Raw genomic sequence first — 14340 nt, 5'->3', positions numbered from 1 at the left:
AAGGGGGTAGTATCTATCTGTATCATCACGCAAACTCAAGGGGGTTGTTTATATGTGTATCATCAAGCAAACTCAAGGGGGATGTATCATCACGCAAACTCAAGGGGGTTGTGTATGTGTGTATCATCAAGCAAACTCAAGGGGGTTGTATCTATGTGTATCATCAAGCAAACTCAAGGGGGTTGTATTTATCTGTATCATCAAGCAAACTCAAAGGGGTTGTATATATGTGTATCATCAAGCAAACTCAAAAATTTAGACATTCACGTCTGCGAGAATGCTGCACATTCGATTGCATACAGGCCCGGGTCATGTTTTGAGGTGTACCAGGTTTACATTTTATACGAAGTCCATTTAGTTCTTTCTTCTTTGGCAATGCGACTGATAATTTCACTGGTTTCATTTACTTCTATACAGGCCGTTAAGCTATTATTACGTCGAGGTTAAAAGCGTACGGTTCGTACAACAAGTAAACCTAGATGATAGACAGAAGCCCCCCTCAGACCGACTTCTAGACAATGAATGGTGAAAAATCCATCATGGTATACACACTCTGGAGCTCGTGGGGAAGCTGTAGTGACTGCGACGTTCCCGGTAGAAGGAAAAGAATCGGTAAATACCAATTCGGTGTATTGTATAACTTCAGTAAGTCGTTTATTATATTGAGGCATTTTTTAAATTATTGTGTCACCTATTTCCAGCACGTATACAGAAGCTTCTCGTTGGTACTAACAAGTACATTGTAATAAGTTTGTCGCTAGAGAAAGTCTTGCATTTTTTTTGGATTGACCATCTTACATATATTTTGTTCTTGCTCATCATTCCAGGATACTGTTATGCGTTAGTGCCAGATACTGTGTTTACTGGAGGCGTGCCTTGTCGATCATCCCTAGTACCAACAGCTGCCGTCAGTCTGCTAACACTCACAAAAGATATACAGCTGGAGACACCGTGCATGGAATATTGCGTACACATGCAAGGTACCTCTATCATTCATCCACATACTGAGAACCCCCTCCCACAAAACACACAATTACCCCTCCACGCCTTGCAAGCACAAGCTGTACAATCTATACCAAGAAAAGGGGTAGAGGGAAGTATATAATCGGATAAATACATCAGGGTCGCAATCGGAACAGGGAAGTATGAAAAGCACGATATCACTGAAGAAAAATGCTACTTTAACATTCCCTGGTAATACTAGAGGGCTACTACACAAAGGAAGCTGTTCTAATAATTAATCTTAAAAAGGAGAAGTGATCAATCCGAAATACTTTGTTTAGCACAATGTTATCAACCTTTTCACATTATAGGCTAAGTTCTAATTGTTTCTGTTACATATTTAATTAGTTTATTTATTTCCTATTTTTGGTCTTTCATTACTTTTCAATCGCAGATTGATTAAAATTAATTGTTCTATGAGTTCACATATCTCATGAATCATTCTTTTGCTTTTACATGGCTATCCGTGAAATGACGTCATCTTTGTCCCCCCCCCCCATCACAGAGACACCTGTGTACGGACTCGGGCCTTTTACTGGTTTATTTGTTCATGGAGGGAGTAATTCATATAAAACTCTTGACGAGCAAGAGAGAGGTAAGTGCTTAGTTACTGTTGGTTCAACCTCTGACCCCCTCTCTGATCTGTAACGGCACCGCATTCAGTAATTACGAAATTAATTCAGCTAGTCTAGAATGGTTGAGGATATATACTTATATATTCCTGGGCGTTTTTCTTATTTGATCGGTTTCTCGCTTAATTGTCAAAGATGCTGACATAATGGTATGCTTGGTAAAGTATTGTGAATGCCGCTGGTCATCATATATACCGCCCTCTATTTCTCTAGGCTAAATGTCACTGTTTTTAGGCTTTCTAGTCACTTCGCCCAACAACCATTTCGCCCAACTGCCATTTCGCCCAACCAACCTGGTCATTTCGCCCAACCAGCCTGGTCATTTCGCCCAACCAGCATGGTCATTTCGCCCAACCATCATAGTCATTTCGCCCAACCAGCATGGTCATTTCGCCCAACCATCATAGTCATTTCGCCCAACCTTATTTTTACTAATATTCAGTCAGAATAATATTACTTTTTCTATTCCACTAGTTCAATTTGATTTATTTTGGGTTAGGTTACTTCGTAATAGATAAATAGAAAAGTGAGGTCCGCTCGATATCGATCGGAGTCTGAACAGTTATTTCGGGTATAATGGGAGGATTACACTACTTTAGGCGTTTACGCATACAATGGAAGTTATATTATTATACAAACACAGGGGAATCGGTCTTCATAAAAAACCTATCAAACCTAACCCCTAAACACTGATCCATCCTACTGACTAACAATTCCCGAACGTTTCCTTATTAAATTGAAAAAAATATATATATAACCCGTCCGTAATATTGAATTACTATATTTAATCAATGTAACCACTTTATCAATGTAAACGGCCACATATGTAATCACATATGTAATCAATATAACCACGACTTCAAGTTTCCTTAATACTCGGTTCGTATCCCGTAACGTTAACAATTCCCGAACGTTTACTATATCAAACATATCAAACCTAACCCCTAAAACACTGATCCATCCTCAAGATTCCTTAATATTCGGTTCGTATCCTGTAACGTTAAAAATTCCCGAACGTTTCCTTACTAAAGTTAAACAAAGTAAAGGACTTCAAGTTTCCTTAATATTCCTTAATATTCGAACGTTTACTATCAAACCTAACCCCTAACGCACTGATCAATCCTCAAGTTTCCTTGATATTCGGTTCGTATCTTGTAACGTTTACAATTCCCGAACGTTTCCTTTTGAAATAGGTTGGGCGAAATGACCAGACTGGTTGGGCGAAATGACCAGCCTGGTTGGGCGAAATGACCAGGCTGGTTGGGCGAAATGACCAGGCTGGTTGGGCGAAATGACCAGACTGGTTGGGCGAAATGACCAGCCTGGTTGGGCGAGATGACCAGGATGGTTGGGCGAAATGACCAGGCTGGTTGGGCGAAATGACCAGGCTGGTTGGGCGAAATGACCAGGCTGGTTGGGTGAAATGGTAAGGTTGGGCGAAATGGCAGTTGGGCGAAATGGTTGTTGGGCGAAGTGTCCTGCTTCCGTTTTTAGCCACATTTGCTTTCCACGTGGACAGTGATGTAAGAATTTACAGGTCACGTGATGTCTGCTCACCAAACCAGCTGAATCAGATCTCGAGATATGTGAATCAATCTTCGCTCCCGTTCTGAATCGATCGGTTCGGTAGTAGCCTTGGCTCCGACCATTGTGGTCGTATTTGTATCTGTTTTGTATTCGTCTTTTTTTTTACGTATCGTTATAGGACTCTACTTCGGCATTGAGACCTCGTTTGTAACCATTTTCGTTTCAGTACATGTTTTTCTATTTATTATTCAAGGCTTCGTGCAGATTGTATTGTCTGTACCGTGACTGATTGTAGTAACTTGAATTACGAAATCTACTCAGCGCTCGTTCTTTCCTCGTTTATGTATGTGTTATATTATTTGCGTGTAATAGCGAGATTCAAGACTCGTCGTTACTAAAAACAGTACCATCCAAGCCTCATTTGTTTCCATACCACCACCAGTCCTCAGTAGGGAATGATTGGGCGTCCGGAATCTAGATTAAGTTATAGTTACAGTATCTAATACAACCATATTGTAAAAAAGGCTCTCAAATGATAAACTGTCACTTCTTATAAAATTACGACTTTATATGGAAATGTAAGTTGGATTGAACGAAATTGGATTTTGTTTTAAAGTTTGTAATGTTCTATAACAAATCAACACTAACCTTGTGCATCCAGATAAAACAGTTGAATTTCCTATTCGATGTTTCAGAAGAGAGAAAAAGAGGTTAAGTTGGTTTTCCAATCCTTTACGTATTGTCTGACCTCCCTCCATGACATCATTCCCAACATCGATAAAGAAGAATGCCGATAAAAATCCTATGAGGTTGTTAAAGGCTGCACAGCTGCAACCAGAGTATTGTATGGTACCCATTATTCTACACTATATATGAAATACAATATTGGACTCGATCTGACGTAGCACAACAGTAGGAATGCTCAACTTTCAAAGAAAATCTATGTACATAACACCAGCTACGGTATAGTATAATGGTATACGGGATTGATAATCAATGCGAAATGAAGATATTTTGTGATATCAACAAACAAAACCAAATGCCCAATTGTGTAGTCAGGTTTTGTTGATGTGTATCTTTGCTCCTTCCATCTCTACACAAAGTATGTTTTGGCTTGTACTCAAGATATGGCGGTCGTGCATGTCAAGTACGTGTTCGGTATCTTCCCCTTCCTTGCGATATCCTGTATATAAGTATGGTTACACACCTACGCACATATCATGGCATACATACATACATATATACAGACATAAATAGAGAGAAACGGTGAATACTTCCACGGAAAATATAAGACAAGTCTACAGCCATTGGGCTTATGCTGACACACACGTCATTATGAGGACACATAGTACTTTACGTCATTATGAGGACACATAGCACTTTATTCTCATCGATAAAAAATGGATTTGCTGACTATATTTTTAATTATTTTTTTCCTTTTCCGCAGGTCAACAAACATTAAGAGTAGAAGAAGCGACAACGCTACGGCTGGAATGTCCAGAGTAAGAAAAGTTAAACTATCAGATAAGAACTTCTTTGTACGACGCGCGCAAATAGAAAATACTATAACTCTGAGGAGGAAATGTATAATTAACGGTGAGAGGGCCGACGTAGGGATGGATGTCTCATATACACATCTCTGATTCCAGATTGACTTTAGAATGAATTTTATTTGAATGTCCCAATCAAAACGAATAGAAGTTTGGAGTTCATATAATCTTCCCCAAATTCCGTTTGGTTTAGATATAACAGTTGTGTTGACAGGATTGTAAGATAACGGAGACATTAGGATGCGCCATTTGTGTGGGGATTATGTACCCCGAGGTAGTGTGTGCACCCATGGTGCACCAGATAAAGACACTACTCTTATCTTGAAGGCAATTCTATGAGACATTCAGACTAGAGTAAGTGACATTTGCAAGGTCAACTTTTGGCGGAGGGTAAAGGAATGAAACAAAAAAACTTCTTAACAAAGAAAACCAAATTTCCGCTGGTTCCATCAACCGCTATCTAGGATTTGGAACTATTCCGTAGCAACGTTTATATGTCCGTTTGTTGGGGTTTTGCTATTTTTCTGTTTGCGTGAAGGGTGCACGCGTGTATGGAAAGCCAGTCAAACATTTAATCAGGAATTTTAGATACCTCGAAGTATTATCAGATACCTCAAATTTCATTTCAGATATCTCAAATGTATTTAACATATCTACAAATAATTGCAGATATCTTGAATTCAATTATAGATATCTGAAATAGAATTTGAGATATCTGAAATTCTATTTCAGATATCTGAAATTCTATTGAGATATCTCGAATTCAATGTTAGATATCTAGTATTCAATTTCAGATACCTCGAAATCCATTTTAGATATCTCAAATTCAATTTCAGATATCTAAAATAGAATTTCAGATATCTTGAATTCAATTTCCGATATCTGAAATAGAATTTCAGATATCTGATTTAGAATATCAGATATTTCGAATTCAATTTTAGATATCTGGAATTCAAATGTCAGATATCTGAAATAGAATTTTAGATATCTCAAATTCCATTTCAGATATCTCGAATGCAATTATAGATATCTCGTATTCAATATTAGATATCTCGAAATCCATTTTAGATATCTCGAATTCAAGTTTAGATATCTGAAATAATCAACAATTTTACATGTCTGAAATAGAGTTTTAGATATCTCAAATAATAAAAAATTTCAGATATCTAAAATTCCCGATGAAATGTTAAAACTGCCCAGTGCCTGCATTTCAAAAACGATAATATGATTTTGGTTTGTTTTTAACAGCGTACATTGTAGATGCGGTGAGGTGCCGTAGAGCTGGGCACGTTATGCAGATTCCCACAGAAGATCCAAATGAGGGAGAAATTCGTATCTTCATGGACCCGGAGGGAACTCTGACATTTCGAAGGTTAATACTGAACGATACTAATAGATACGAGTGTCACGTGAACCAAAGGAGTATGGCAAACAACAGAGTTCATGGTTAGCACATTACTATAGGACACGCGGAGTGTTAGCTCAGTGGTTAACGCCGGTGCCTTTCAATCATATGGTCCCCGGTTCGAGTCACTCCCAGATTAGTGTATGTCGTCCAGTTACAGAGTTGTTGACAATTAACAATTCATAATCATGGACGTTAAATATGAATGTAAGAGATTGACTTCGGTCAGCTTGCGGCTTTGATAAGCCAATGAGGCTTCTTCGCGAGTTCCTGCTTGCAGGAGGATCTAAAGTGCATACGTGCTATAGAATCAGGGAGATACCATTTATGATATACAGTGCCCCTACTTCCTAATATAGTCTCCATATGATCATATATCAAAGGTCTGCTACTTTATCTAAAACATATTTACGATATTTCACTGGTTTGATTTTTAAGACTCTGCACTAGGTTTGTCTCTTGTTTGGTATGAAATCTAAGACTAGTGCCAAGGTAAGAATGTGACGTTATTCTTGTTTTCTTTTGCCGAATATGTTTACAGAAGTTACTACGGTATTTACAGCATTTTGTCCTAGCTTCATTGTTGCTTGCATTGGGGAAATACCGTATGATTTCCAGTTGAGATATTTAGTAACTCACTGCAATGGTTGTTTCAAAATCTCACTTTTAGTTAGTAATATAGTAATTATGGCTATTTAATACCGAATTCATTTGGGGGCGTGACAATTCTATACTATAAATCTCTGGATTTCGATCTCAGCTCAATATTTCTTAGCGTTTCTTTGCTTTTGTGTTTTTCAGTGTACATACATATAAACAGTATGATAATAGTTGAGTGCTACCGGGGAGCACGTCATACATCGAATTTAAAATAACCTGGAGCTCTCACTACACGGTAGGAAAACGTACCAACCATGCATGGCTATGTGATGTGCTCCCATTCGCTACTAATATATTTTTAACCCCTTTTTCGGTTCGAAGATAGATGTGCGCCATGCGCAGAAAACAAAACGCCACTATAATGGATATTTTACGGTAAATTTGAGAATAATTGCTTACGTTTGAATGATAACGATGTTGAGATTTACTTTACGTCTCTTGAAAAAGGTTCATCTGCACGGACCCTGGCTACTATTCGAATATGAATATGTACTGTCAGAGTATATTATAGATTGCTTACGGCGGTCACTGTATACCACAGCATACACGCTTGCTTACGGTAGCATACGCCTCTTAAAAGCCCCATTGAATTACACACTAAATCATAAAAGTAATGTGGTCGGTGAGTCTGGATAGAAGTTACCTCTAGCTAAACGTTTTGGCGTTCCTTAAGTCTCGCCTAGCGGTAATCTAAAACTAATCAATGAAAACTTCGGTTACATCTAACGAGTTGTGAATTTGTGAAGCTTAAAGCCACATCTCAACTTTCTGACACGTTGACTCCTTGGCACGTCGTTAACCGTACAGTACACAATTAATTGTTCAATTGACTTACACACTAAACTCGTCACTTTCAAGACCTGCCAAAGCATAGACAAAAGTTTTCAACTGGTATATCCTACCCACAACATGATAGCTGACACCCTGGCCTATCATGGCACTTGAAACCTTCCATATCATGACCGTTTAGATTGTGAGCTAGAAGAGGAGCAAGTTTAACATACTGAACCCCCACCCTTCCATCTGCTCGCTCGGAGTAATATCAACATTTAACCAAAGATTTTCTAGAATGGTTGATATCACCTTCGATACTCCCTATTTTCACACCATCTGTACTTTAAATTATGCTCTTTCATATAAAGGCAGAACAAGCAAGGACAGTAACTGTTAACATGCTTAAACCAGCATTACCCTTAGGTACTTTTACCCCTTTTCTCTGACGGTTAACCTTTCAAGCGGATGTACACTACTCTAATTGTGGTGCGGTACCTATACTTCCATAGATAGGCACTGTTAAATGTTATTACGCCCCATTTGTACAGGTCGGGTAGTAACTAATTGCTTCTTGGAAGAGGATTTTTTTAAATATATAAAAACATGTTAAAGATTCCTTTTCGCTTTCCATAACGCATACATATACCCTTAGCAGTGGCTCACATTTCTATTGACTTTTTTATTATATTTATTATAAGAAATTCTGTCAATCTGGAAAATTAATTAACTAACGGTAATTATTGGCAATAAATTGGCAAATTAATTGTCTAACTAAGTAATCAATAGTCTAACGATGAAGCTCTACGTAAAATAGCAGTGTAGGTTGATGCTTTTGGGTGAGCTGGTGGTCTTCAAATTGCTGTTGGGGACAAGCTTCTGAGATTCACTCGCATATACGCACAGCCGTATATTTAGATACGTCTCTGGTATACGCGTAAGCTGGCGCCCTCATACAGTGTATACCAAAGCCGTATATTTAGAGAGTTTGGCCAATCGGGGACCGATTTTGATTGGTCGAGAGGTGACACACCCTCATAGGACGCCATGATAGTTCCAAATCAAAAACTTTTTGCGATGAGCAGACAACACTAACGATGCAATGCATACTTAGGCTAGTACAATACTTGCGTAACAATTATTTTAATTTGTTAGAGAAAACAGAAAAACCTCCTCATATACAACTATGTCTCGATGTGAGGCCTAGGGATGTAGCCAGCAAAGTGAAGATTGAGTTCTTTTTTTGAGGGGTTTTCCAACTAACGTCCAAAGACGAAAGATTTGGAAACAAAAGTTGGTCGGACAGGCTGGCGGTCTAAAGTGAATAGTATTAGTACCAAGCTGTGTGAGGCGAGGATAGGCATATAGCATAGGCCTCATCATCGAAGACTAGATCGTCATGTTTTGGTTATAAAAGGCCAGAAATTCCTGTTTTCTCAATTTTAGATCAAAGCGAACAAGCAAAATATACCTCGCTAATTCGAGGCCTAAGACTGAGTTTAAAAAGCCTGGTCTAGCTTAGTTAGAATTAGGCCAATGCAAGCACTCAGTCTAACTTAGTTAGAGTTAGACCATTAGGCCTATTGGTAGCCAACTAAGGCTAGACCTAAAGTCTGACTGCAGCAGGACTGAGTTAGGCTTAACTTTCCTTTATGCAGACAATTAGCTGCATGACTCGATCATACGACTTGAGCTATGGGTAAAAGAAGTACTACCCTTGGCCACAGATAGTCTAATTACGGAGGGTATAACAATATATAGGGCTATATATGCTTAGCCTGAGATAGGCCAGTTATACAGCATAGTTTTAAATGAGCTAGGCATTACAGCTTCAGTCGAAAACTCCATACAACCTAACCTTTGGCCTACAGGCTTAACGTTAGGGTTTAGCCTAGAAAAGTCCAGTCCATCTCCAACTAACTTATCCTACAAAAGACAAAATACTTGGCTAGGCCTCCTTGTGCGTGCCAACTCTTGTAGCTCACTTTCAAGTTCTCAAATTTAAGTCTTCAATTATGACAGTTTGTAATACAGAGTTTGGAATCAGCATGTACCTTCAAAATTTCTTACTTTCCTCACTTGTATGACCAGGTAATTTCCTACGTTTTGGTTTCAAATTTGCAATCCCCAGGTTCAAAAGTTTATAAGGTTGGCAGGTCTGCTTTGACCATTCAGAAGATAAATTTTTGGTGATTGTGAGCCTGCCCTATTGACTTTGAATATGGCCAATTTGAAAGGTGTCTAAGTGAAGGCAAGTGGAAGCTTAGGAAAGATGCCATCCCCATACTATTTCAGCATAGGACTCATCCCAAGCGAAGGAGAGTACTTGAGAGAGGTTCTGTGCCACCAGTGCTACAAAATGTATTAGTTTACCACAACTATTCTTGATCACCAAATGAAGAAATGCAACTATATTTTAATGATAAACTTGGAAAGTATTTCATGTTTATTGCACTTTTGATGGGATATATTAATTGACCTTGGAAAAGGGCAATCATACTTAATTAATTATTGTTTAACACATGATTATTGCAAACAATAAGATTAACATTTTATAAATATAGGTCTTTTTAACCTCCAGATTTCCCACTTGATTAGTTGATTTACAGCTTGGAGCTGGGAAGTCCAGTGTTCCAACTCCATGGCTTTGGTACTCACTTCTTAAATCAACCCTTCATCATTTACTCAATTACTCAATCATTTACTCAATCTATTCATTCTTCTTCCAAATCCCCCATCATGCATCTGTACTTTTTTGTCATTTCATTCCTGTTTGCCTCCACACCAAGTTTTAAATTTATCTGCTTAATTCTCACTCGCTTCTCATTAAGCAAACACTTCATCATTAACCTCAATCTATTGATTCTTCTTCCAAATTCCTTCATCATGATTCATGCTTCTGAACATGTCATTTCATTCCTGTGTTCCTCCACACCAATTGTTAAATTTGTCTGCTTAATTCTCACTCACTTCTTATTAAGCAAACACTTCATCATTAAACTCAATCTATTCATTCTTCTTCCAAATCCCTTCATCGTGATTCATGCGTCTGAACTTGTCATTTCATTCCTGTTTTCCTCCACACCAATTTTGAATTTATCTGTGGAATTCTAACATCATGCTGTCAATACATTACTAATCAGGCTTATAACTATTTATGCAACTGAGACAATATTTTGTGCCACCCAGCTGATGAAAGCTTTTGCTTTTCTGTAAATTTGTAACATAATATACAGCTGCAAGTTTACAGAAGGTCCCGAGCACAAAACTGGTCTCACAAATAACCAAGAAAGGGACCGAAACTGGAAGGAAGGATAATGATCATATTGAAACAAATGATAAGACCCAGAAGTGATCGGTGATAACACGCTGCAAAGTTTGCAGATACAATCATTTCATATTAGCAGAGAAAAATTCTGTTCATTTGTTTTCAAATTGTCAAGTCTAATGATCTTTTCCTACTTCCAGTCCTGGGGAATAATCATATTCCTTTGTGTACTAACATTTTATATAATAATAAGAAAATCATTTATTGAGTAAGTTAATTTAATTACTTGTTTCAAAGGATTTGCAGAAATATGCTACTCTATATTGATCAGTGAAATGAATAATCGCAGTAACTTATGTGTTTATATTGACTTTGCATTCTATTCAAGATCGTGACACTGAAAATGCAACACCATCAGTCACACCAAATCAGCAAAATAACAAGAGTCAATGTAATCAACCATCAAGATCTGAAGGTTCTCTAAGGTATCGTCTGCCTTGTGCCCAGAGAGAACTAAGGAAAATGAGGAAAGAGAAGGCAGCTATTACCAAAAGCATGCAGGTTTGCTTGCTCCTGACCAGATCAAAGCCATAACCTTAACTAATATAAAGATGTTCAAGACCATCAAAATTTGAACCAAATGTTCTTGGAAGCCAGTCCAAACAGGCATTATTCTGTCAACAGAGTCAATTTTGGATCTTCAAGAAGAAATGATGACAAGGGAAAAAAGTTCCTCCTGACATCACATTTCACCCAAGATTGCTTGGAGAATCTATTCAGCAGTGTCCGGACAATGTCTTCGCCAGTTGAATTCAAGTATGCCCTGCAAATCATAAATGCTGGAAACTATCAAACCGATGAGTACAACTTCCTCACTGATTTCAGTTTTGAAACACCAGACTGTCCAGTATCAGATGACATTCCTGAGGTGAACATTCATCTCAAACAACTGACCCGATGACCACAGATGAAGAAAACAGCCTATACTACCTCAGTGGTTATTGCATAACTAGACTGAAGCATAATGATAAGCACTGCTCAAGCTGTTTCGACAACATTCAATCCACTTCCCCACCATCTTCCATTTTGGCTACATTGACAAGTTTAAGGAGTACACCGATGGTAACCTCGTTTATCCAAATCAAAGGGCTTTCCAATACCTCAAGACCACTGAATGACCTTCAGGAAGTATAGCAGTGATAACCTCATCAACATGGGTAATTCTAAGAAACAGTTGACCTTGGCTATCGATTCAACTGCAACCTGTCAATTTCCAGAGTGTCACAAAATCAAAGGGACACTGCATTCCAGATACCTGATGTCCGTCTCCACATCTTTTGTAAACGTAAAGGGCTGAAAAGAAGACAAAAAATCAGTGTTAAAAATCTGGTGGAAAGTTAGGTAGTAAAAGCATGGCAATGAGGCTTCTTGTTGATAAAATAAAGTAAATAAATCAGACTTGGAGGACATAAGTTTGTCATAGTATCTTAAACCCAAATATATTTATATCCAGTATGCTGTTCACTTGAAAAAATAAAAAAAACCTATGAAATAATATCACCCTGTCAAGTAGATACACTAAAGAAGCTAAACTCTCATCCTGATCCAGAGCAGTCACCAAACTCTGGAGATTTTTACACAAAAACATTGAGATTGGTTTTTAAAAACTAGAGAGGAAAGAACTTTTTACTTCATAAGAAGTTTCATGTCATTATAATCCAATGTGTTTACTTAATTATTTTCCAGCAGATCTGAAAATTAGCATGAATTTGTTCACAAAAGTATGTGAATAACAGTGACCCCACCTACAAATGTGGCCAAACTTGATTACTACAGTGATCATAAATATTACACACCATACATTACTACACATACTGTGTCACCACAGTCAGCATCCATTGCAGTCAGATTCTAAGGGGTTTAATAATACTGTATCAATGACATGACAATCCTGTCTTGTACAACTTGAGAAAGAATGACTGGTAAAAACCTCCAATAATTGGTTTGTTGTAGTCAAATTGAGAAAATATCCCAACTGGATACAGATGATACGGTGTGCACTGTGTGCTGCAAAACTGGTACAGTGTATTTACTGTAGCTTGTGTGTGCTGAAAGCTAATTTTAAGTCTTCAAGATTTTGCAATTGAATAACAATCCAGTTATTTAGGCTAACTCAATTTATAAACAACATTTGGGTATATAGCCTGCAATTTTGACAATACTCCTGCCATCTGTAGCTCATATATTCAGAAAGTAAGAGAAGTACTTTGAAAGTTATACTTTAGCCTTACTGTTTGGCAGTTTTAATATGTGTCATTTAACTTATGTAGACCATTGTTCATATTCCCTGATCAAATCAATATTATTGTACATATGTGATACAGTATCTTATGAATAAACTGATTTCAAATTTCAATTAATGACCTGTCTACTTTCTTAATCATTTTTATCAGCCAACAACTGACACTGAAAATCAATAGTAACCCTGTGGTGATAAACCTAGGCTTAACCCCTCGCCTTACCATGAAGTAGGCCTAGGTACTCATAAAGTTAACTAGGTGTAGGCCTACAGGCTACAGTATAAATACAGGCCCGTGTTTGTGTACTATACACCTACATACAGTAACGTTACGAGTGCCTGTGGGCATGAGAAGCTCCAGAGTCCCACACAACTGTAACAACAACTGTAATGTACAACTGTATCCCTACAGAGATGCAGCTCACTTACTGTAGACTTAGACTAGAGCCATGAGCATTTAACCCTGTCTGTCTATAGCCTATTGACTTACTACAGTACTGTATGCTATTTCGCATGGTTATTTCACTTACCTGGTCGTAGACTTTCATCATAAGGACAACCTCTCGTTTCGTGACGAACGGTTAAAGAAAGTGAATTAATTATGATTTTAATAACGTTGAAATTTTCTTCAAACGTTGTGCAACAAGAAATGCATTTCTTCCGTATAAATAAACGCTATACTACTAGCCTACCAATACTAGGCTAGCTGTATAATTCTTGTACATAGGTTATGTGCGACGCACGGCATTTGCACGAATTCGCGCAACTGTTAAGGAACTATCATGGCGTCCATTGTAAACATATGACGTCACAAATTGCCATTTGGCCGAACTCTCTAAATATACGGCTCTGGTGTATGTATGTATGTATGTGTGTATGTATGTATGTATGTATGTATGTATATGTGATCTTCCCGCAAGCAGGAACTCGCGAAAGAAGCCATGGAGGCTTGTAGACTCGCAAGCTGACCGAAGCCAATCTCTCGGCACACATCCATTTAACGTCCATGTCAGGAAGTTGTTATTGAACAACACCCTTGCCAGACGACACACATTGCTGTCGGCGGGGAATCGAACCGGGGATCTCACGACTGGGAAACGCCGGCGTTAACCACTAGGCTATACACTCCGCCTGGTGTATACGAACGCGCTGTTCTATAAGCCAAACTATCAATAACGTACGCGTAGAGACGCGCGCGTGTACTGGCTCCAAGTGTCTGTGTGTAA

At 38.2% G+C, this 14340-nt stretch overlaps 1 protein-coding gene across 2 annotated transcripts in view; it reads left to right on the top strand.

Moving 5' to 3' along the window:
* The window catches only part of LOC139973301 (uncharacterized), a 35543-nt gene extending 28717 nt beyond the window's left edge, over positions 1–6826 (top strand). Inside the window, exons 1-5 of one of the 2 annotated variants that reach the window (XM_071979877.1) lie at positions 486–612; positions 828–980; positions 1508–1597; positions 4609–4663; positions 5958–6826. In XM_071979877.1, coding sequence (XP_071835978.1) covers positions 519–612; positions 828–980; positions 1508–1597; positions 4609–4663; positions 5958–6162 — 597 coding nt within the window. In that variant the 5' untranslated portion in view covers positions 486–518 and the 3' untranslated portion in view covers positions 6163–6826. Of the gene's footprint in view, positions 1–485; positions 613–827; positions 981–1507; positions 1598–4608; positions 4664–5957 lie in introns of those variants that run through there. The other variant, XM_071979876.1, reaches the window with a different exon arrangement.
* The last annotated feature ends 7514 nt before the right edge of the window (positions 6827–14340 follow it).

The sequence above is a fragment of the Apostichopus japonicus genome, chromosome 9, assembly GCF_037975245.1.
Source record: "Apostichopus japonicus isolate 1M-3 chromosome 9, ASM3797524v1, whole genome shotgun sequence".
NCBI lineage: Eukaryota > Metazoa > Echinodermata > Holothuroidea > Aspidochirotida > Stichopodidae > Apostichopus > Apostichopus japonicus.
This window is presented reverse-complemented; position numbering and strand designations above follow the sequence as displayed.